Here is a 24,905-nt window from a genome sequence, read left to right as displayed (position 1 = left end):
CTTAAGGCGAATAGCAGCGCCTAGCTGGTCAAGATGGGTTCAGGTTCTCTTACATGTCAATGTACATGTCACTCTCACTTTTATCCATTTCTAATGTCTCCTTATGTAGAACTTCAATCCAAGTTCATTCAGATCAATCTTTGGTTTTGGCTGGCCAAGACATTTTTTGTTTAATTGTCAGTGCTTTCCACCACGCATCACTCCCCTCTGAATTTTACTGGCCTTTTCACTAACTGAATATACAGTAAATGATGATAGTAAATGTATACTAAATGCAATCAATCAACATTTGTTCAAAGAGTAATTCGAAAGTGTTTAGGCTCTAAAAGAAGCTCCAAAGTCTGAGAGGCATCACACCCCTCAACAACTTCTTTAGGTATGTTTTGGTGCCTGCACGAGGTGTTTTGCGAGGGAGAAGATTTATTAGAGACCAAAGAATGCTGACATTTCATGTATCAGGTGGCCATAAAAAGCACGATACACAAGTTATGTTCACAGTTTAATGCGTGAAAGGCTTTTACACTCACTCTTGAGAGCTGACCCATACAGAGTAAAACACAAAGTTGAACAATGGTGTGTGTTAAGTTGTTTCTCGAAGATCTGTAATGATCTCTATCGTACATTCTTGGCCCATCCTGAGAATTATATTTCAAAAATCCCACCTGCTGAAATGCAAATTATGAAGAAGGTATGAAGAAGCATGGAAATATCAGACTATAAATGCCTGTTGTGTTCATCGGGTTTTGTTGACCGTACTGTACAATGCAGCAGGATCCTCTTCAGTTTCCTGACCTCTGGTTGTGAGGAAAAAAAGCATATCCCAACAATCATAATAAAAACAGAGCAAGAAAATGCAATGAATGTATGTCAAAGTTACATCAATGCAATCTTGCAGTGAGGATGACGGTCCAGTGTGAAAAGTTGCTCACCTGGCATATTTGACTTCAGCGTACTCGGTGGGCTCTTGTTGCTCCATGTGTCTGAGGGGCTGAGCTGGTCTGATGTTGGAGTTGAGAGCGTCTGCCCGGCTGCTGGAGAAGAGGATGCTGGCATACTGTAGGTCATCCTGCTCTTGTGCCTGATCAAAACAAAACAGCCCTTCTGATGTCACTTGTTGACTCCTCAGTCCTAGTTCTTCCACGCATGCTTTCAGGATCCCACAGAACATTTCAATGACATATGCCGAAAACATGAGCACCAGAGAATTTGGTTCTGTCTAGTCGCAAACAAGAAGTGTTATCCTCCCTTTTGCATAATCTGAAATGTGGCGTTTTCTCAAATGTTGTGTTTTGTGTAATGCTGCTTTTGACCTCCAGGGCTGGCGTAACATGCTGCTGTATGACGGAAGAGAGCGAGGGGAAGAAATATACAAGGAAAGGAGAAACAGTAGGAAAGTTTCCACAAGTTGTGGGAATTTAGTCACATCTAAGACAAGAGGAGAATGAGAATGAATTTCTGTGAAGAAGGGTATCAGAACAGCAGCATGAAGTCCTTCTCAGTTAGATGAGTTTTCCAGAAACACTTAAAGACAGTGAGTGACTCAGCAGTATGAATGAACAGGAAGTACTGCATCTGTATAAGTACTGTAGCCATGCTCACTTGCTCCCTGCTGCCTGGTCTCTCTTCAGTCTCAGAAGATTCATAGGAAGCCCTCTTTTTCCTGGTTGGGAGAATGAATGAAATAAACGATTGAATGTTTTAGCTCTGACAAACTTTTAATGATTTAACATTCAATGATTGAAGTTAAAATGGAGCTGCTCACCTGATCCACAGGAAGACAGAAAGGGATATGATAAGTAAGAGAACAACAGGGACTGTTCCAGCAGCTATTAACCCCCCTGCTCCTGAGAAATGATTATTACAAAAAAAAAAAAAAAAAAACAGTTAATTAGGGTGTTTCAATATTTTCACACACTTTATTGTTGAGCTCATAAAGTGAAGCAGCCACTGTGTGAAGAAATCTCACACTGGCTACATCACTGGAGCCTCATTAGTTTCCTGCACACTGGTGGTCAGTGTTTAATGAAGCCAAAAGGACAGCATCATCAGACACAGCTCTGAGTGCACAGGGAATGAAAGGCAGTGATGACTGGGGCCCAAACTGACAGGAAGACCAGGGAACACATTCCCGGGTGTTGTACAGTCTGAAAGAACACATTTAAACAAGATAATTAAATTCCTTTGAGCTCTTCATTATGTAACAGAGCGCAAAAAACACCAAAGACCATTGGTCCAGACCCAACATGAAATCTGGACTGAGCTTTGTTGATCTGAGGCTCAGGGGAAACTGAAACACTCCTTTTCTTCTGCTTCCTATCCAGAGGATGTAACGTGAAAATTGAATTATTTAGTTTTTAAAAAGCTGTAAATATCCATGGTTCACTGTCATCCCAGTGATTCTTCCCATCTGACATTGAGGAGTTTGCCACAGATGGACAGTCTTTAAAACCGCCTTCCCTGCATTGTATCACATGATGCTTTGTGACCTCAGAATGTGTGTAAATTTACCTGCCACAACAGTCAGATGTAAGGTGATGTTAAAGCTTCCTCCTCTGTTCTGAGCTTCACAGTAATAATTCCCACTGTGTTCAGCTCTGATGTCAGTGATGGTGAAGTTCTGTCCCGATGCTTTTGGTGAGTCTTCGTTCTCCTTGTACCAGGTATAATTAGCTGCTGGGTTAGCATCACTGCTGCAGCTCAGAGTCACTGAACTGCCCTCCATGATGTCACCAGAGGGACTCACTGACACAGAGGGAAGCTTTGGAGGATCTGGGGGAGATGTATTAATAGATTATCATATGTTGTATTTAAATAATTAAAAGTTAATGGGACATGGAAGCATCTGAAACTGTCCAATGGTTTGGGGGCAAATTTGGTTGCAAGTACTGAATGAAACTACCTTTTCAACATGCTTTAAACAGTCACTATTCATATGCAACATCAACAGCAGCTAAACAGTCAAAATAAATTAATCTTAGCCTTCTTCCATTGTGTGATGAGCAATTTCTTTCACTAACGATCGGCAAAAACTTTTTTTTTTTGGCTAATACTGTGTAAAGTCTTTAGGTAGTGCTTTTAGGGCTGTGTTTCACTCACACGTCACATTAATAGAGATGTGTCCAGATGTTCTCCTCCTCAGCTCGTTCTCAGCCGCACAGTAATACTCTCCAGAGTCAGAGGACTGGATGGACCTGAAGACAAGCTGTGCTTCTTCATTGAGAGCTTTGACGTTTACATTCTCCTTGTACCAGGTATAATTAGCTGCTGGGTTAGCATCACTGCTACAGTTCAGAGTCACTGAACTGCCCTCCACGATCTCCCCAGAGGGACTCACTGACACAGAGGGAAGCTTTGGAGCATCTGGAGAAGGTAAAAGTAAATTAACAAATTGAGGAAAGATATCATCTGTGCTCTATGCTGGGTTGAAATCAGTATTAGTTATGCATGTGGAAGTGGTGTTGTGACTGGCAACAGGCAGAACTGACAAAAGAAGATATGGTTGACAAACTTGTTTCCTGGTTTTAACTGATTAAAACTCTTTAAATTCGTCAGCTGTATGTTGCTTTTTAGATCACTCACATTTCACATCAATAAAGATGTCTTCAGATCGTCTCCTCCCCAGCTTGTTCTCAGCCGTACAGTAATACTCTCCAGAGTCAGAGGACTGGATGGACCTGAAGACAAGCTGTGCGTCTTCAGTGAGAAGATGAAGGTGTGACTTTGCATTCTTCTTGTACCAGGTGTATTTAGCTGCTGGCTTCGCATCACTTTTGCAGGTCAGTGTAACTAAAATGCCCTCTTTGATTTCACCAGAGGGATTTACTGACACAGAGGGAACGTTCAGGGCATCTAGAGCAGAAAACATGAACATGTTTCATCACAGTTTTGCAGAGTTTTCTCAGTGGAACTGAATATTTAGATGTATAATATAAAGGCTGAATAACAGACAAAATGTAAGAAGCCAATATTAGTCAAATATGTTTGAAATGTAAATTCTGTTATGATGGCTCTGACTATTGACTATTGTCTATGTAGTTGTTGATATTATATTCCTGGTTAATACGAGCAAAGAAATCAGTAGAACAGAACTTTATATTGATATTTTGACATTTGTACTATCATGGTCAACATTGCTATATAAAGTAAAATTGTGTTAATTTTTCTGCACTGAATGCTTCCTCTAAACTTGTGTTCTCCAGTGAATTTAGGGCACTGATTGATGATGTTGGGACTGTAAATTAACCGCAAGAAGTACAAAAAGTTTCCTACAATCCCATAAATGTTGCCACACAATGAAACACAGGCAATTTTGTTTCCTTTGGCAAAAACAAAAAATTTTAGTGGACGAACGTCATTTCTAGGAGACAGGACGGAAGTTTCTGAACTTTTAGAGGTGGTTTTCTGGATTAGAAATGAATCAGCAAATCAGTTGATGGCTTAAAGGCTTTGGAAAGTTGTGATTGGTTGCGTGATGCTTTAGCTCTGTTTTACTCACAATTCAGATTAATAGAGACGTAGCCAGATTTCGTCCGCCCCAGGCTGTTCTCAGCTGCACAGTAATACTCTCCAGAGTCAGAGGACTGAATGGACCTGAAGACAAGCTGTGATTCTTTACTGAGAGAATGAGGGGATTCATATCCATTCTCCTTGTACCAGGTATAAGTAGCTGCCGGGTTAGCATCACTGCTGCAGCTCAGAGTCACTGAACCGCCCAGCGAGATCTCACCAGAGGGACTTGCTGACACAGAGGGAACCATTGGAGCATCTGGAGGCGAAAAAATGAACACATTGAACACTTAATTTCCATTTGTGTGATGGCAATGGGGGTCCACATGAGGCACATATCAAACTAGTTCATCTAACTTTTAAATCAAACTGAAAACCTAAAGCACATAAACATCACAGAGTGCAGAGATCAAGGAAGTGATCCTGGTTCAGTGTCTCTGGACATCTCCATGTCTAAAGATTTTACAGCCTAAAGACGGGATGAGAGGTGCTGTTTTAGTAATTTTCCAGTGTGAGCTGTTATTGTACAGCGTAATTTTGGAGTGGAAACAGGGAATATGATATAAGCATGTAACATGTCGATAATCTCTCAGGGCAATGATTTGGTTTTCATCTAATTTTGCACAATGAAACCAAATCACCAGTGAGTTACATGCAGCTCAGATGGTGTTATGTCAGTGGAAGACTGGCAGTAAACTCACACACTGGAGGAGAGGGGAACTCCTCATTTCCTTCTACAGCACAGAAAAAGTTGTCTGTCAGATCAAAAAAGTCTGAGTAAGAATCAGACGTGTGTCCCAAAACGATCAATCCATTCTTATACCAGACGTAGTGAACATGATCAGGCAGACGACAGCTGCTGCGACACGTCATCTCTGCCCAGTTATGAAACTGGTGGACCTGCAATCTGTCCACCTGCACCTGCAGATCTGAATATGTGAACAAGGAACAGAAGTCTTCATTTTACGCTGAACTGTCAGCATATAAAGACACAACTAATCATCATAAGATGTTAAACAATTGGAACTAAATTGATAAATAATGAGATGAAAATCTTACCTGCGACAGACAAAGTGACTCCAGGTAAACCAGTATATCTCCCCTTTGGTTGGTTTGTTATGAACCTGAACTTGTACTCAGCTGAGTCGCTCTCTTGCAGGTCTGTGATTGTCAGAGTGCAGTTGTTGTCACCACCGTGAAGCAGATCCATTCGTTCATCACCTTTAAACCAGATTTCTTTCTCAACTTTGGTATCTTGCCCATTTATTCTGGTTGGGTATGTGTAGCTGCAGGGTATGTGCACTGTCGATCCTTTTAAGGCACAGATCTGAGCAGAAGTGTAAGTCACTTCCCAGCCATTGTCACCCTGAGCCACTGTAACACAAGAAGACATTAGGAGTCACAATCAAAATCAATAACCTCGGTGAAGTTAATGAGACAAAGCAGATCTGACAATTTGGGGGAAAGGTAACTGAACAAGTTTCAAAAACCTCAATTTTCAGACCAGTTATCTGCAGTCATGGTCATAAAAAGTTCCTCATCGTGCATCTGTCCAACTAGAACTCAACAGGAATTTAGAGTTTTATCAGATGTTTATCATATGAGTGGGGTGAACAGGACTGTGCTGGACCTGTGACCTTAAATGCAGATTATGGACCAGGATAAGAGTAGAAATATGAATTAATAGAGAGTTTGTGCTTCTCTTGGTCATTTCCCTCTCTGGTCAGGTTAACGCTGAGTTAAGTGTGAAAACTCAAACGAAAAGCAGAACAGTGACACATGTGAAACTGTTTGAAAAAAAAGCAGAAAAGCCGAGAATTGCTGTCAACGCAGAGCATAGAAATATCACAATTATGTCAGACAATACAAAAGGAACCAGCAGGGTTTGAAGCAGATATCAGACGATATAAAACAAGATGAGACAGTTTGTGATGACGTCCCCGTGAATCAGTACATCCCAATAAAAAATGAGCTTCTGCAACCGGGATCGGCTTTAGAACAAAGTCAGCAGGTAAACAGGTTTTCGCAGAGTGAGGAGGGAACAGGTCTGAATAAAACCCTCAATATTCCCAGTTTACAGCATGAAACAGCTACTTTACACAAAAGAATAAAGGACACTGGCAAGCACAATACAAGACCATCCTCATATCCAGGACAATTGACACAAACAAAATCAAGGGTTTCTGAGAAGTTTTCCTCTGACACAACTGTGATCCACGTATTCCCGCATGTCCCACATGTTTCCAGTTTCGCCTCTTTTAAAGCACTGAACTGTAGACATACATTACCTGACACAGTGAGGAGGAAGACAACAAATCCACTCGCTGCCGCAGTTAAACTCATAGCTGCTCCTCTCGTCTCTCTGTGAGGCTTCAGACAATAAAACATGTCAACAGATTAAATAATAAGTACATAAACGGTATAAATATATTATAATAAACAATTCTACTTACAATGAAGAAGAGCACCGTCTTCTTACCTCTGTGGTCACCAAGCAGAAGACAGCTATCAGGCTGGAGATGCACTGAACCTGAGATATGTGACAGTTTTACTGATAACGGGACGAAAAGCAGAGTAAGAGAGGAAGGAAAATGACTTGTGACTTTTTTTTTGTTAAGGTTCTTCTCACTTTGTTGCTCCCGACTTACTGGCATTACTTCCACCCAAGTTGGTGTATATGGATCGAAAACACAATTGTATTTACACTGTGATCACAATACGTCCATGACCGCCTCCGGAGCTGGCTGGGTCGACTGGATCACAATGTGTCCGCAATGCATCTTGGGTGCAGTTGCACCTGTACTTTCATGTGATGGAGCAGAATTCCACTGCAATCTGATCACCCAAAATGCATTTTAATGCAAGGTGCCAAGGGGGTCGAGGTTTACAGGTATGGAGACTACATTTACCATCCATCACTGATTGTTATGTCACTTTAATCTGTGACATGTTCAGATTTTATGATTGAAACTATTTGCCTTCCATGCACTTGTTTACCCTGGACATTCAATTCATGAAGCATTAGAGGTCATCATCAACATCCTTCACACACTGCAATCGCAACAAGCTCTTCAAAACAGCTTGTTTCAGCAGAAAAACACTCATAATCAGGGACTTGCACACACTTACCAGTAATGGGCTTTTATTCTGACTTTTATTTTGAAAAAGCTTCACTTTTATTGATTCTCGAGATTACACTGCTGCTTTGAGTGACCCCAAAGAATTTAAAAGGGCTGCACACATCAGGATCACACCAGCACAGCACAATCAGGACTGTGTGTGTGTGTGTGTGTGTGTGTGTGTGTGTGTGTGAGAGAGAGAGAGAGAGAGAGAGAGAGAGGGAGATCACATGTAAGTAGGTAACTGAAAGGTGTCAGTTATATGCTGGAGTTTGTGTATGTGTGTATGTGTGTGGACATGCATTACTCATGTTGTGGGCACATAAGATGTTTGGACAGTCAGTGTGGAGACTCACCTTTCTTATGGGAACAAAACTCAAGTCCCAGTAATGTAAATCATTCAACTCTAGGGTGAAGGTCAACATTTCTTTGACCAAAATGAGGCTAAAACTGTTGTTTTCTCAGAAAATCTGAACTGCACATGGAGGAAAATGTGATGCTTTCAAATCACCATGTCTGTTTGAACGGGCTTTATTGAGTTTGTCAGTAAGGACAGGTGCAAACCCAGAAACTGACCAGGATTTTTCAAAAGGTATTTATTATGTAGAATTTCAAATTTACATTTTGCATAACAACTTTCATCCTCAACTTCTGTAATATAACTCGCTCTAAAGGGGAAAAATAAGCTTGCATAGATTAAGCAGTATCTTATAAGACAGTAAGTCACACACCACCTTACCATCAGCTGATCTAATCAACGAATCATGTTTTCCAACTCCACATGATTCGGTTCAGTCAGCAATGCCACATTCTCCTAAACTGACTGTTGCTGTTGCTGACTGCCTGTGCTGCTGACTCCTACCTGCTGCTGAACACTGAACATGAAAACCTTTGGAGCTGAAGGTAAATGCATCCACTTCCGCCCCCTCCTCCACAGCCTCGCTCTCCACCGCGACACTTCAATATCAATCTACTGAGTCCTGCCTCTGGTTCAACTGCATCTGAAGAAATTCACACAAAACTGGTGTACGGCCGTAACTGTGTGTAACAGTGACGATGAAACTGAAGTCGGCCCGTTTTGTTCGATGCAGGAGGCTCTGACCCCACCGGACGTCACGCCGTGTCTGCCTGCTGCTCTGAGATGTTCTCATACTCATCACACGGGTCTACCTGATGAGGAAAGATGAGAAAATGAGGCTCAATGGACCTCATTCATGAAAAACTGCAGATAATTATATATTAAGTATCTATTCAATCACATATAAAAGAGAATGATTTGCTGAAACTGTGTTATGGCCAAATGCATTACTGGTTTCTACTCAAGTCATATTTTAAACATAATTTCACTTCACATCTTTACTTTGCTGGAATTTATAAGCAACTTTTTTATAGCTGTGATACAGGAGAAGTTTTGTCAGCGGGGCCTCTCTCTCGTACCTCTATCATCTCTACGCGTTCGTGAGGTTCAGTGGTGGAGCTCTGAGTTTTCTTCTTCCTGGATTGAGTGCAACAAACACAAAAACTAAATGGAACATGCTCAAAGGAAGCTGGAAGAAGAAATTGAAAGAGCGGTGACTCTGATTGTTTTACCTCATCCACAGACTCACGAGAAGAATAGGAATCACCATCAAGACCACCAGAGTCAACCTGATGATATTCATTATCGGTGATGACTTCCCTAGAAATACAGATAGACACATATAGCTCGCTAGTGGGATTAGACTGATAAATCACTTTGTCGGGTGTCTTTGCACCAGTTATGCGTTGTTATATGAAATGTGAATCGGGTGTGGTGCAGTGAACTGGTGTATGTGTGCAGGTTAATGAGCATGACTTACCCGCCACAACAAACAGATACAAGGTGGAGTTGTGACGTCCTCTTTTGTTCTGGGCTTCGCAGTAATAATTCCCACTGTGTTCAGCTCTGAAGTCAGTGATGGTGAAGTTCTGTCCTGATGCTTTTGGTGAGTCTTCATTCTCCTTGTACCAGGTATAATTAGCTGCTGGGTTAGCATCACTGCTGCAGCTCAGAGTCACTGAACTGCCCTCCCCAGTCTCACCAGAGGGACTCACTGACACAGAGGGAGGCTTTGGAGCATCTGGAGAAGGTAAATGAAAGATATCGTCTGCGCTCTATGCTGGCTTGAAATCAGTATTAGTCGTGCATGTGGAAGTGTCTGAAACTTCAGAGCAGGCAGAACTAAAGAGAGCGGGAATTATTAAAAAACTTGTTTCCTGGGTTTTACGGATTAAAACTATTTTCTTTTTATTCATCAGCAGTCTGTTGCTGTCCAGATAAGCTGTTTCACTCACATTTCACATCAATAGAGATGTGTTGAGATGTTCTCCTCCCCAGCTCGTTCTCAGCTGCACAGTAATACTCTCCAGAGTCAGAGGACTGGATGGACCTGAAGACAAGCTGTGCTTCTTCACTGAGAGCTTTGACGTTTACATTCTCCTTGTACCAGGTATAATTAGCTGCTGGGTTAGCATCACTGCTACAGCTCAGAGTCACTGAACTGCCCTCCATGATGTCACCAGAGGGACTCACTGACACAGAGAGAGACTGTGGAGCATCTGAAGGAGAAAAAAACATTAACTTCAATGTTATTCTAAAAAGTAGGGACACTGTGTAAAACATAACTAAAAACAGGAGGCAATCACTAACAAGCGAACTGTTTACCGACAAATGTTTTACATTCAGTGAAGAAATCCTCCCCTACTGTATGAAATATGTTGTTTAAAGCATAAATAAAAACAGAATGCACTCATTGGCACAGTTTCACAAAGTGTTCCTGAGCTCATGCAGTAATACTCTTTATCCAATCATGTGTTCACAAAGTGGTGAAACTCGCTCCATCCTCGCTTTTGAAATCCTGAGCCTTTCCAGGATGCCCCTTTCAGAACCGATCATGACACTCTCACCTGTTACCAATGAACCTGTTTACCTGTGGAATGTTCCGAACAGGTGTTTTTGGAGCATTTCACAACTTTCCCAGTCTTTTGCTGGTCATGTCCCAACTTGATTACGCACGCACACACGTGCAACAAGGCAGACTGTGTGTATGTTGTGCAGTGCACTAGCTAATATGATGATGGCTTCATGTTAGTGGAGGACTGTGGAGTAAACTCACACACTGGAGGAGAGCGAGAGGCCTCATATCCATCTACAGCACAGGAATAGTTGTCTGCACTGACGACATTGACTGAATACGAGTCAGATGTCTGCTCCCGAATTTTCCTTCCATTCTTGTACCAGGCGTAGTGAAGATGACCAGGCAGGCGGTAACTGCTGAGACACGTCATCTGTACCCAGTTAAAAGACTCACGGACCTGAAATCTGACCACCTGCACCTGCAGATCTGAATATGTGAACAAGGAACAGAAGTCTTCATTTTACACTGAACTGTCAGCATATAAACACATAACTAACCTTCATGAGATGTTGAACAGTAAATCAATAAATATTCAGATGAAAATCTTACCTGCGATGGTCAAAGTGACTCCAGGTGAACCAGTATATTTCCCATCTGGTTGGTCTGTTATGAATCTGAACGTGTACTCAGCTGAGTCGCTGTCTTTCAGGTCTGTGATTGTCAGAGTGCAGCTGTTCTGATGACAGTCATACTTCACACGTCCTAAATATTCTGGCTCTGTTTTCAGATCCACATAATCATAATCTATTCTTCTTATAAACCAGTATTTTTCCACAACTGTGTTAACTGTAGGTGGGTGTCTGTAGGTGCAGTGGATTTGTACTGTTGATCCTCTTGAGGCATAGATCTGAGGAGGAGTGCAACTCACTTCCCAACCACTGTGGCCCTGTACCACTGCAACACAAGAAGACATCAGACGCCACAATCAGATTTGGAACAACATCAGAGAACTGACATGTTTTTACAGTATTTCTGTAGAACTTAACAGAACTGCATTTAAAAAACAACTATTTCCAGAGGGGTCAACGCGTTTGCCACAGACGACCACAAACAGTCTGAATTTTTTCATTTCTTATTAAAGGTTTTAAAAAGGGAGGAACACAGAGAAATCGCTCACTAAGGTCATTTACGTACTCATCTCAGTAACTGAGCAAGAATATAGTCTTGTATCAGGTGTTTCAGTTGTGTTGATGTCACAGGAATATTTGTCACTTCTGGACACTGAAAAACAGCCTTTTTGCATTTTTATGACTCTTATGTAATGTCTGCATTAAGTTAACTCCGACATGGAAAAAGAGGTTCTGAAGGAGATCAAGGAGGTCGCTGTTAATATCAAACTTGACTTGACTTCACTCCCCCATGGCATGGGGAAGTGAAAATATGAAATGCTCGCAAAGAGATCTGAGACCAAAATAATCAAGTTGCTTTGTCATTCATAGCTCATCCTGCTGGTGCTCATGCAGGAGATGTTTGATGGAGCATACATGGACATATCATTTTTTGACTTTTAAAGATCAATTCATCCAATCCATGTCAATTTGCTATATGGACTTGTTCTTTGGATTTCTGCCAGGAGGACATAAACAAATATCTAAAAATAAATCTGACATAAAGTCAAATCTTTGACTTAAATTAAAACTGTGAGATTATTTTTGACTCTCTATCAATTGTGAGGTTAACCCAGAAATGGTCTCTTAAGAAGGACACACAGGGCTAACTCATGTGAGCAGGTTGGTATATTACAATGTTGTGAATATTCAAGAGAAAGAAATGCACTGACACCGACTCGAGGAAGTCTGTGAAATAAAATGATTGAAAGTCATTTTACATGATCACTATTGTCATGATATTTATTTGCAAGCTATCCTTCTTAATAAAACCGAAATATGTAGTTTTGGTGAAAAGATGAAAGAAGACTTGAAATGAAAACTTAATTACATAGAAGCAGTAAAATGCCTGTCTACAGTCCACTGTGTGAGGGAGATGAGGGAGCAGAATGACTCCCGCTAATTTGCATCTGCCTCGTCAGACCCCCCCCCCCCCAAAAAAATGTGACTTCTTTACCATAACAGCATCCGCAGGACAGCAAAGGCATTTTGTGCATCTGTGGGGATTGTCACAACTGGGCTTGGACGTGAGCCCAAATGCACGACTCAAGAGACAAAGTTAACACAATTTATTAAGGACAAAGTATCAACAGAAAATCAACGAGGAAAATCACAAAATGCACTAAATAAGGAATCACTCACTATGAGGATATAACGAGAACAAAAAACACTCAAATGAGGAAAGCAACTCAGGCAATGGCAAAGGCAAAGTATCAAAATAACTACTGGTAAGATAACGACAAAGGCTAGACAAAGTATCAAAGTAATACAAGACCTGAAATAACAAGAAGCTTGGCATGGGGCTGGCGTGGTTCTCTGACATGACAGACAAGACGAACTGGCACCGGACAAAGGGAGACATAGACTATATATACACACACGCACACACAAGGTAATGGGAAACAGGTGGAGATAATCAGGGTGGAGCAGACAATCACAGACACATGAGGGAAGGGCAAGTTACCTGAAACGAGAGGAGAGAGGGATGTCAAAATAAAAGCCACGAGACAACATAGACACAAGACAAAAACTAAACATAACTTTACATCATTGCCTGGACATGACAGAGATGAATCATTCAAGAATGCATCCGATAATTTATTTCTCTCCCCCGCAACCCCAACACTGAAATTTACAACCTCAGTGGGGGAAAATGATACAGAGAGATTTTATGTGGAAATTCACACACAGCTGTGGGCTGACAGTCCAGATACGGGCATTTACACACACAGGAAGGGGGACTGAGTGCGCCTTAAATATCCAACATTTGATGTTACAGTCAAGGGTTTAACGAAGGCAACATACATCACTTTACAGGTCAAATCTGGGAAAACAGTGATCTGAGAATGACTGAATGACTGAATTAAATGTTTCCTCTTAAACTCACTTTGAGTTCTTCTGACTGTAAATGCCTGAAGTGTAAATAGTCTACAACATAAAGGTAGATATACTGTACCTGTTCCAGTGAGGAGAAGAACCAGGAACCCACCAGCTGCTGTAGTTAAACTCATAGCTGCTCCTCTCATGTCTCTGTGTGACTGAAACATGCCTGCAGGTGGAGATAGTACTGCAGGTAGTAGTAGTAGTAGTAGTAGTAGTAGTAGTATTAGTAGAGCAAGTCCAGTTCAGATCAAGAAGGCATTTCTCTAATGTGCAAAAAGATTGTCTGATAAAATCTGAGAGCAGCAGACAGAAGCCAAGTTATTAAAAATACCCCAAACTTCCTTCCTCTTTACATCATTGACATGCATTAGGAGACAGAAGATTCCACTTAAAACACAGAAGTAACTTTGTTGTTTCTGCAACTCTGGATTTTTTCCGAACACAATGAAAACCATTTAAAGAGAGACCTTTTTTTATGTGTGGGCACAGTTAAGGAGAACAGAGCAAGCTAGGTTGTGGAAGATACGAGTTGACGACTGATCAATAAGTGTTTTCTGTCATTATTTGTGGCTTAAATTAGGATCGAGGCTGTCAGCATGCTTTGTTGTTGTTGTCACGGAGCAGTCGCTCTCACTCTCTGAGTTTCGATAGTAGGGTCGGCTGACGTGGATCACGCCCTCTATCTGTCGCTTGACAGGCTGCGCTGAAGCGTCAGTGGAAACATCAGCCTTTGTGCGTCAGCCCTTTTGTGTGAAGACCCTTTTGGGTAAAGACTTGGGAGTCTACTTGCGCGAGTCACTGAGCGAGGACACAGGTAACCTCCACTACTCTTACTCTACTCCCGCTGCCTTCCTGCGCACACACACCATGTCTTACCAATATATCCCGGTCATCCAGGGCATGCAAAAAAGAAAACGCATTGGCTCACTCAGAAAAACCTCAGCTATTCCCTCTGCTTTTTCCTTTGGCCCATGGAACTGCCAATCTGCTGTTAACAATACAAAATTTATCCAAGCACTTGTAAAGCTACATCAAATTCAGGTTCTAGCCCTGACCGAAAACCTGGATCCGTCCAGAAAACACAGCCACACTGTGACAACTCGTAGAAGTTGCACCATACCAGTCACATCACACCAGCGCGCACACCCCTGGAAGAAACGTCTGTCATCGCCTGTTTACACCCCGGATGCAGACATTCACTCACCTGATTCGCTCCCTGCTCAAGGCAGTTTTTACTCCTACATCCGCATCCCCTGAGGGGGTTCGGAGAGAGAGATTGCGGAGGAAGCGTCGGAGCAGCACGCTCATAAGGCAGACAGAAAGTACGGTAGAAAAAAAATCCGTCTTTTCATGTCCGTTTACTCGCTGCGGTTCATACGGTATCTCCATTCCGACTCCCGCGGATCAGTTTAATTTGCCATCGAGTCTCTCCGCTGTTGTCACAAGCCGGTCAACTTTCCATACCAAACACCCAGCAGCCAAACCCCGGACCGGATTCCAGACTGACTGGACCCGACTGACAACAAGACGGTGTCCGTGAGTAATTTGTTTTCTCTTCGTTGATATCTTGAAAAAGGCCTATCTGATAATACAAAATTAAAGTTCCCAGACTCAACCTGTCGCAACACCAGCTGTGCTTTCAGCTTACTCTACTTTCTCCCAGACACATTGTCCTGATGGACGTGGAGGTGGCACGGGCGCACTCATTTCCAAAACCTGGAAATTCACCAAGCTCACTCCCCTAAGCAATAACTCCTCCTTTGAATATCATGCAATCATGGTTACTGCTCACATTAAGCTGTATATATTGTTGGTCTATCTCCCACCTGGCCTACTGTGGAACTTTATAGCTGAACTGGACATGCTCCTCTCAGCCATTCCTGAAGATGGCACCCCACTGATTGTCATGGGTCACATGAATATCCATCTTACCAAACCCCATGCAGTCAACTTCCTTTCAATGCTGTCCTCATTCAACCTCAAACAGCTCTCCACCGCTCCCATACACAAAGCGGGCAATACTCTCAATTGCGATTCGAAACTGCTGCTCAGCTAAGCTAACTGTCACCCCTTACAGACCACTTCTTTATTCAATTCTCTGTATCCTTACCAGAGCATCCTCATGCTCCGCGGCAAAGGGTCCCCTTCAGACGAAACCTCCAGTCCCTCACACTGGCTCAACTCTCCGTTAAGGTCTCGGCAGCCATGCCTCCTCACAGTGTTTTCTTCTCACTCCCTGTGAATGACGCAATACTTTTACAGATTACGATGCAAAATTCTCCTTTTCCATGTTCAGGCACTACTTGATTAATTTGGGCATCCTTGTTTACCTGGTGAACAACGTTGTGGGTGCATTCCTCCCAGTGACTGCAAAGTTTTCCTGTTCCACCCCTGGGGGTCATGTTTCTAACCAGGACACGGTCCCCTTCTTCTAGCACAGAGCTCCTGACTTTATGATCATGGTTTCTTTTGCCTCTCTCAGTAGACTTCCTGGCATTCTCCCTTGTTATCTCATAGGCCTCCTGCATCCCACGCTTCCACTTCCTCATATACTCTCGGTGATCAGGAGTTCCAGTCTCCGGCTGCAACCAAAAAAGCAGGTGGATTGGCAGTCTTGGGGCCTTCCCGAACAGGAGGTAGAATGGGGACAAGCCAGTGACCTCACTTCTTGTGCAGTTGTATGAAAAGATGAGCTTGTTCAATGACTCTTTCCAGCTTGACTGCTGTTTTCTGTGAGTGTTTTCAGCATTTGGAGGAGTGTCCTACTGAAACGTTCACCTTGACCATTACCTTCAGGGTGGTTGTCCGAGAGCCTGGCACACCAAAGTGCTTTTTCAGTTGGGCAAATAACTGTTGTTTTTTTTTTAAATTCGCCTCCCTGGTCGTGGTGTATACGCTTGGGAAACCCAAACCTCAAGGTATAGTCATTAAATATCGTGCTAGTTTGTCAGTAAGGACAGGTGCAAACTCAGAAACTGACCAGGATTTTTCAAAAGTTATTTATTATGTAGAATTTCAAATGTACATTTTGCATAACAACTTTCATCCTCAATTTCAATTTCTGTAATATAACTCACTCTAAAGGGGAAAAATAAGCTTGCATAGATTAAGCAGTAACTTATAAGACAGTAAGTCACACACCACCTTACCATCAGCTGATCTAATCAACGAATCATGTTTTCCAACTCCACATGATTCGGTTCAGTCAGCAATGCCACATTCTCCTAAACTGACTGTTGCTGTTGCTGACTGCCTGTGCTGCTGACTCCTACCTGCTGCTGAACACTGAACATGAAAACGTTTGGAGCTGAAGGTAAATGCATCCACTTCCGCCCCCTCCTCCACAGCCTCGCTCTCCACCGCGACACTTCAATATCAATCTACTGAGTCCTGCCTCTGGTTCAACTGCATCTGAAGAAATTCACACAAAACTGGTGTACGGCCGTAACTGTGTGTAACAGAGACGATGAAACTGAAGTCAGCCCGTTTTGTTCGATGCAGGAGGCTCTGACCCCACCGGACGTCACGCCGTGTCTGCCTGCTGCTCTGAGATGTTCTCATACTCATCACACGGGTCTACCTGATGAGGAAAGATGAGAAAATGAGGCTCAATGGACCTCATTCATGAAAAGCTGCAGATAATTAAGCAATACATCACGGCAGGACGTGATATGCGGTCGTTATACCTCAGCTAAGGGGCGTTCTTAAAAAACAAACAAAAAAACAAACAAACAAACCTTAGCGTATTGCTAAAACGGTTACCAATAATGGCAATATGAAAGAGGAATACACAATAATTTTCATGTAGTTTTTAATTAAACAGAAATACATATTATCTAATAAAATAGCCCCGCTGTGAAAAAAATAGTCCCACTTTTATTTGTTAACGTTGTCAAAAGACCGCAGCAACTTTTTGATAGCTTGTTGTCATGGATCCGTTGTTGCTTCTCTGACGATCAGCCCCGTAACGTAAACATGCGAGGCCCCCCCACGGTTAACTATTATGAGTGAGTGGTCCGGAAGAATCCACCCAAAACCTCAACGAATGAGAGTTGTTTTTTTTTTAAAATAGTTTTAGCTTTGAGTGATCACTGACTTTATTAAGCCGACTATATGGGACATCGCGGCAGGCACCTGGAGACGCAGCAGTGGCATCTGAATATCATGACTTTAAAAGCACCAAATTATTTGCCTTAACGAATTTCGTTAAAAAAGTGAAGAATTGTAAAATATCATTTCCATGAGGCTGTTCAATCAGACAGTGACAGATCACCCTATAGAGCCCTAAGTGTCATAGTCGCTGTCAAGGTGCTGATCCTGTGACTGACCGTGAACATGTTTGAATGTTGTTAACGCCTTAAAAAAATAGACATCAAAACAGGCTACTTTTTTGCTGCGTACTGTAACAGTTGGTTGTGGTCATGGAAACTTTGTTGCTTCCCTGAAGCGGAGTGATATGCTGTGATAAGGCTTTTTAGAATAGTAGCTGTGGTATACGCTCATTATATCACAGTTAACAGCCAATCAGATTGTTGGATTTCACCTATCCGTTTTATAATTATATATTAAACATCTATTCAATCACGTATAAAAGAGAATGATTTGCTGAAACTGTGTTATTACCAAATGCATTACTGGGTTCTACTCAAAAAGTTGTATTTTAAACATGATTTCACTTCACATCTTTACTTTGCTGGAATTTACAAGCCACTTATTTATAGCTGTGATACAGGAGAAGTTTTGTCAGCGGGGCCTCTCTCTCGTACCTCTATCATCTCTACGCGTTCGTGAGGTTCAGCGGTGGAGCTCTGAGTTTTCTTCTTCCTGGATTGAGTGCAACAAACACAAAAACTAAATGGAACATGCTCAAAGGAAGCTGGAAGAAGAAAATGAAAGAGCGGTGACTCTGATTGTTTTACCTCATCCACAGACTCACGAGAAGAATAGGAATCACCATCAAGACCACCAGAGTCAACCTGATGATATTCATTATCGGTGATGACTTCCCTGGAAATACAGATAGACACATATAGCTCACTAGTGGGATTAGACTGATAAATCACTTTGTCGGGTGTCTTTGCACCAGTTATGCGTTGTTATTTAAAATGTGAATCGGGTGTGGTGCAGTGAACTGGTGTGTGTGTGTGTGCAGGTTAATGAGCATGACTTACCCGCCACAACAAACAGATACAAGGTGGAGTTGTGACGTCCTATTTTGTTCTGAGCTTCACAGTAATAATTCCCACTGTGTTCAGCTCTGAAGTCAGTGATGGTGAAGTTCTGTCCTGATGCTTTTGGTGAGTCTTCATTCTCCTTGTACCAAGTATAATTAGCTGCTGGGTTAGCATCACTGCTACAGGTAAGATTCACTGAACTGCCCTCCACGATCTCACCAGAGGGACTCACTGATACAGAGGGAGGCTTTGGAGGATCTGGTGAAAAATACATGAACTCATTTGTGTGATTTTAGGTTCTCTGAGTGTGGTGTCAAAGTGGAAAACATTCTGACAGTGTGAGAAGTTTCTACAAGCATTTTGACTTTCTATCCAATGTGACAGATGTTCACTATTCAAATCCATTGACCACTGCTAGGTGTGAAAGAGGCAGCTGCAAACTTTAAACAGCTGACCTTTTAGTCTGCAGCTAGTCAGACTGTTGAAGGCAAGTCTGCAATCATCAGATCAGTGTCTAAATTCTGTTTTGTACTTACACTGGACCTCTATAGAGAGAGACGGAGAGTTCATCTGGCTGTACTGATTTTCAGACTTGCAGAAGTAGATCCCACTGTCCATAGAGCTGATGGAGGTGAAAGTATAAGTGCCCTCTGGTCCCTGAAGCAGTGTTTGGTTCCCCTTGTACCAGGTATAAGTAGCTGCTGGGTTAGCATCACTGCTACAGGTCAGATTCATTGAACTGCCCTCCACTATCTCACCAGAGGGACTCACTGACACATTGGAGCTCTTTGGACCATCTGGAAGAGATATGTTAACAATGATTTTTATGAACTGAGGTGTGTTGCAGCATCTGAAACTTTGGAGGGGGACTTGTGATGAATGTGTGTGTTTGAACAGCACTGTGAATATAAATACCAAAAGTGGAGCTGCTCAGTGAACTGCAGCCACAGAGAAAGTAGACATAATCTCCAAAACCCCTCCTTTGTTCACCCGACATAGCAAATCTGACTGATTTGGGCTATGTGTTGCTTTTGAATAAGTTGTTTTTACTCACATTTCACATTAACAAAGACATATTTAGATGTCATCTTCCCCAGTTCATTTTCAGCTGTACAGTAATATTCTCCAGAGTCAGAGGGCTGGACAGAGTTCAAGACAAGCTTTTGTTCTCTGCTTCGCAGTGTTTGGTTCTTCTTGTACCAGGTGTATTTAGCTGCTGGGTTAGCATCACTGCTACAGGTCAGAGACACTGAGCTGTCCTTCATAGTGTCACCATGGGGACTCATCGACACCTGGGGAACTGGCGGAGCATCTGAAGGAAATAATATAACACACATTATTCAGTGAGCGTTTTACTCTCTGTCAAATTCAAACAATTTTTAAAAAGTCACTTCACTGCCTTTGCTGACATTTCAGTGGAATAAGCGTTAGATCAACAGCACAGTGTGAATCATGTCCACATGCACCTGCATCCTTATGCACATGCAAGGTATGAACAAAACAAGCGCTGGTAAAAACACAGCTCAGTAAAACTCCACAGGATACCTTTAATGTTTGCTTTTACTGTACCTCACCATACTTTCAGCACGCAATTACAAATTACTAATTGAGCAATTGCATGTATGGATTATGGTCAATTATAAGACTCATGGTAAAAATGGTAACCAGACGTTTATGGATGCTTCACTGTTCTGCTGTGTCAAATAGTTCTGCAGAGCTGTTTGATAGTTTTGGAGGACCAATGTGACTGCCTGAGAGGATCTCATTTGCTTACCAAACTAGATGTTATGTTGATAAAGGATGATTCTGTAGCAGCTAAGTAATGTTAAAGTAATGTGATGTTTTAGTAGTGTGGAGGCTGAGGTGATACATCATGTAATATGTTGAACTTTCTCTCTGATTTTATCCTAAAATGCTTTTCTGGTTAAACCTACAATAACAAATTTCCTTTTTATTATTCATTTTTGCCATTTGGTGGCAGCAGAAACAAGCTGTTCACACAAGACTGCTATTATCACCATATGAAGTTGATTTGGTAAACTGGCTAGCACCTATTTCCACATCCAGCAGATAGACAGCTGCACACTGGCATATCACATACAACTAGTCATGTGAACCATTGTTTCTATAAAATATTGATTATGGCAGCTTTAAAGTTTTCGCCAGTGGATGTTTGTTCATGACATAGTGGAGTAAACTCACACACTGGAGGAGACTTGTAACTCTTGTAAGCACAGGAATAAGTGTCTGCAGGATCAACGTATCCTCTGTAAGAAGGAGATGTTTCTTCCTGAATTTTTGTTTCGTTCTTGTACCAAACGAAGGAAGAACGGTCAGTAATACAGCTGCTCTGGCAAATCAGCTTTGGACCAGTAGAAGACCAGATCACTTGCACACTTAAATCTGGATCTGTGAATGAGGAACAGAAAGGTCATGTAAAAATCATCTGTCAGTAACACACAGAGTGGCCTGTTATTTCAACACTGGAAAGATGGATATAAAAAAGTAATCTCACTTGAAAAACTAAATACATGTGTTCTCTTTAACTTTATGCTGTTTGGAAATCAGGTCATCGTTTACTCGCTTAGCTACACACTGTAAAAAAAAATTTAGCCAGGGGTGCCCAAACTTTTGCATGCCACATATATTTGAACATTACATTAAATTCTGCTACATTAGCTAACCTGATAAGAAAGTGGTGCAAGAAGTTTTTTTTTATCAAACTGTGCTGCTGTGAATACTAGTTTGAGTGCATCAGTACCTTTAACAGTCAGAGTTGTTCCAGGTAAACTACTCCTCCATTCAAAGCTTCCTGCTCTGAATTTGAAGTGATACTGAGCTGAATCGCTCTCTGTCAGGTCAGTGATTCTCAGAGTGGAGCGTCCTCCCTCTGTTTCAAGGACCTGAACACGACCTGCATACTGGGAGTCTTTTCTGAGGTCCTCAGGCTGTGAGGTATTCTGCCACTGATGACTACGATCAGGACTGAACCAGAACTTTGATGTGACATCATCACTGTGACTGCTGTACGTGCAGGAAATGTCCACTGATGAGCCTTTGAATGCACAGATGTTTCTGTGAGTGTACGTCACTTTGTAGCAGGTTTCATCACGGACACCTGAAAATGACATTTTTTCAATTATCATTATGAAAGCTATAGGTTATACTGCAGTAGATGGGGTCGCCCATGTAAAAGATACATCAAGTCATGGTACAGAACATCAGATAAAAAGTTCCAAACAGCATCATGTTTGTGGAAGACTGTGGAGTGAACTCACACACTGAAGGAGAGGGGAAATCCTCATGTCCACTGAGAGCACAGGAATAACTGTCTGCAGGCTTATGGGAGCTTGAATAATAATAATAATAATAATAATCATAATCATTCTGATAATAATAAGATGTTTTTCCCTGAATTTTCTCTCCATATCTGTACCAGATGTAGGAAGAACGACCAGGTAGATCACAAACACTGTGACACTCAATCCGGCGAGAATATAAACTGTGTTCCTTCACCTGGAGATCTGGATCCATGAGGAAGAAACAGGAATGTTAATTCAGACAAAACTGTCAACATACACACATGCAAATTCAGACACATTTATATTATTGTTTTCTAGATGCTGAACATTTGGAATGAATCAACATACAAATGAAGACGTACCTGTTACAGTCAAAGTGACTCCAGGTGAACCAGTGTAGCTTCCATGTCGTTGGTTTGTTGTGAAGCTGAACTTGTACTCAGCTGAGTCGCTCTCTCTCAGGTCTGTGATTCTCAGAGTGCAGTCATTGTTATTACACCTGTACTCCACACGACCTGAATACTGTGAGTCTGTTCTCAGATCCACAGGTTCAGCTCCATTGAGTTTAGTAAACCAGAATTTGTTTTGAACTTCAGTATAAAGTCTGTTTCTGCTGGATGGGTATGTGTATGTGCAGCGTATTTCCACTGTCGATCCTTTTAAGGCACAGATCTTAGTAGAGCCATAAGTCACTCCCCAGCCCCTCTGACCCTGTACCACTGTAACACAGAGCACATCAGAAACTACAGTCACACTCATAACAACATCAGCAGACAGACTTGAATGTGTCAAGGTGCTTGAGGAAAGGTGATCTAGACTATATTTCCTTGATATTTTGACATTTGTACTATCATGGTCAACATTGCTATATAAAATAAAATTGTTAACTTTTCTGCACTGAATGCTTCCTCTAAACTTGTGTTCTCCAGTGAATTTAGGGCACTGATTGATGATGTTGGGACTGTAAATTAACCGCAAGAAGTACAAAAAGTTTCCTACAATCCCATAAAGGTTGGCACACAATGAAATACAGGCAACTTTGTTTCCTTTGGCAAAAACAAAAAATTTTAGCGGACAAACATCATTTCAAGGACACAGGACGGAAGTTTTACGTGTGGGGGCATCTGAACTTTTAGAGGTGGTTTTCTGGATTAGAAATCAATCAGCAAATCAGTTGATGGCTTAAAGGCTTTGGAAAATTGTGACTGGTTGTGTGATGCTTTAGCTCTGTTTTACTCACAATTCAGATTAATAGAGATGTAGCCAGAAACTTAATTACATAGAAGCAGTAATATGCCTGGCTACAGTCCACTGTGTGAGGGAGATGAGAGAGCAGAATGGTTCCCACTAATTTGCATCTGCCTCGTCAGACTCCCCCCTCCTCCCCAAAATGTGACTTCCTCATTAGCAAAGGCGTTTTGTGCATCTGTGGGGATGAATCATTCAAGAATGCGTCCGATAATTTATTTCTCTCCCCCGCAACCCCAACACTGAAATTTACAGCCTCAGTGGGGGAAAATGATACTGAGAGATTTTATGTGGAAATCCACAAACTGCTGTGGGCTGACAGTCCAGATACGGGCATTTACACACACAGGAAGGGGGACTGAGTGCACCTTAAATATCCAACATTTGATGTTACAGTCAAGGGTTTTACGAAGGCAACATACATCACTTTACAGGTCAAATCTGGGAAAACAGTGATCTGAGAATGACTGAATTCAATGTTTCCTCTTAAACTCACTTTGAGTTCTTCTGACTGTAAATGCCTGAAGTGTAAATAGTCTACAACATAAAGGTAGATATACTGTACCTGTTCCAGTGAGGAGAAGAACCAGGAACCCACCAGCTGCTGCAGTTAAACTCATAGCTGCTCCTCTCATGTCTCTGTGTGACTGAAACGTGCCTGCAGGTGAAGATAGTACTGCAGGTAGTAGTAGTAGTATTAGTAGAGCAAGTCCAGTCAGATCAAGAAGGCATTTCTCTGATGTGCAAGAAGATTGTCTGATAAAATCTGAGAGCAGCAGACAGAAGCCAAGTCGTTAAAAACACCCCAAACTTCCTTCCTCTTTACGTCATTGACATGCATTAGGAGACAGAAGATTTCACTTAAAACACAGAAGTAACTTTGTTGTTTCTGCAACTCCGGATTTCTTCGAACACAATGAAAACCATTTAAAGAGAGACCTTTTTTATGTGTGGGTGTAATAGTGTGATGTTGTTGCGCTATATTATGAATGAGGCAAGGAAGCGCAAGCTTTTATTTTGAAGGGCAGTGTTTTGGCTGTCATTTTTCTTACTTCCTCCAGAGCTATTAATATACTGGAATGAAAACGAAACACCTGGCCTACTGTGGAACTTTATAGCTGAACTGGACATGCTCCTCTCAGCCATTCCTGAAGATGGCACCCCACTGATTGTCATGGGTCACATGAATATCCATCTTACCAAACCCCATGCAGTCAACTTCCTTTCAATGCTGTCCTCATTCAACCTCAAACAGCTCTCCACCGCTCCCATACACAAAGCGGGCAATACTCTCAATTGCGATTCGAAACTGCTGCTCAGCTAAGCTAACTGTCACCCCTTACAGACCACTTCTTTATTCAATTCTCTGTATCCTTACCAGAGCATCCTCATGCTCCGCGGCAAAGGGTCCCCTTCAGACGAAACCTCCAGTCCCTCACACCGGCTCAGCTCTCCGTTAAGGTCTCGGCAGCCATGCCTCCTCACAGTGTTTTCTTCTCACTCCCTGTGAATGACGCAATACTTTTACAGATTACGATGCAAAATTCTCCTTTTCCATGTTCAGGCACTACTTGATTAATTGGGGCATCCTTGTTTACCTGGTGAACAACGTTGTGGGTGCATTCCTCCC

At 42.0% G+C, this 24,905-nt stretch overlaps 2 protein-coding genes and 1 long non-coding RNA gene across 3 annotated transcripts; all 3 read right to left on the bottom strand.

Annotated features, from left to right (window-relative positions):
* Positions 1–925: 925 nt before the first annotated feature.
* Positions 926–13,720, bottom strand: LOC143319031 (cell adhesion molecule CEACAM5-like). The gene is made up of 15 exons (XM_076727588.1): positions 13,625–13,720; positions 11,111–11,455; positions 10,760–10,987; positions 9,939–10,202; positions 9,464–9,724; positions 9,216–9,303; positions 9,063–9,120; positions 8,743–8,795; positions 4,727–4,765; positions 4,496–4,614; positions 3,580–3,849; positions 3,097–3,360; positions 2,509–2,769; positions 2,107–2,144; positions 926–1,078 (listed from the first exon to the last, which is right to left on the bottom strand). Exons 1-15 carry the CDS (start codon positions 13,713–13,715, stop codon positions 926–928), a joined length of 2,532 nt encoding a protein of 843 aa, XP_076583703.1. The 5' UTR covers positions 13,716–13,720.
* A 3,016-nt stretch (positions 13,721–16,736) lies between these two features.
* Positions 16,737–18,547, bottom strand: LOC143320048 (uncharacterized). The gene is made up of 3 exons (XR_013077116.1): positions 18,471–18,547; positions 18,318–18,375; positions 16,737–17,131 (listed from the first exon to the last, which is right to left on the bottom strand). It is a non-coding gene; the product is annotated as an uncharacterized LOC143320048 (long non-coding RNA).
* Positions 18,548–18,597: 50 nt separating this feature from the next.
* On the bottom strand, positions 18,598–23,895 carry LOC143319030 (B-cell receptor CD22-like). Its single transcript, XM_076727587.1, has 9 exons — positions 23,841–23,895; positions 22,390–22,746; positions 22,004–22,249; positions 21,487–21,843; positions 20,928–21,134; positions 19,780–20,037; positions 19,262–19,522; positions 18,723–18,983; positions 18,598–18,626 (listed from the first exon to the last, which is right to left on the bottom strand). Exons 1-9 carry the CDS (start codon positions 23,893–23,895, stop codon positions 18,598–18,600), a joined length of 2,031 nt encoding a protein of 676 aa, XP_076583702.1.
* Between the last annotated feature and the right edge of the window lie 1,010 nt (positions 23,896–24,905).

This window comes from Chaetodon auriga, chromosome 4, assembly GCF_051107435.1.
Source record: "Chaetodon auriga isolate fChaAug3 chromosome 4, fChaAug3.hap1, whole genome shotgun sequence".
Lineage (NCBI taxonomy): Eukaryota > Metazoa > Chordata > Actinopteri > Chaetodontiformes > Chaetodontidae > Chaetodon > Chaetodon auriga.
Note: the sequence above shows the minus strand (reverse complement) of the source record. Positions and strands in the feature narration are given on the sequence as shown.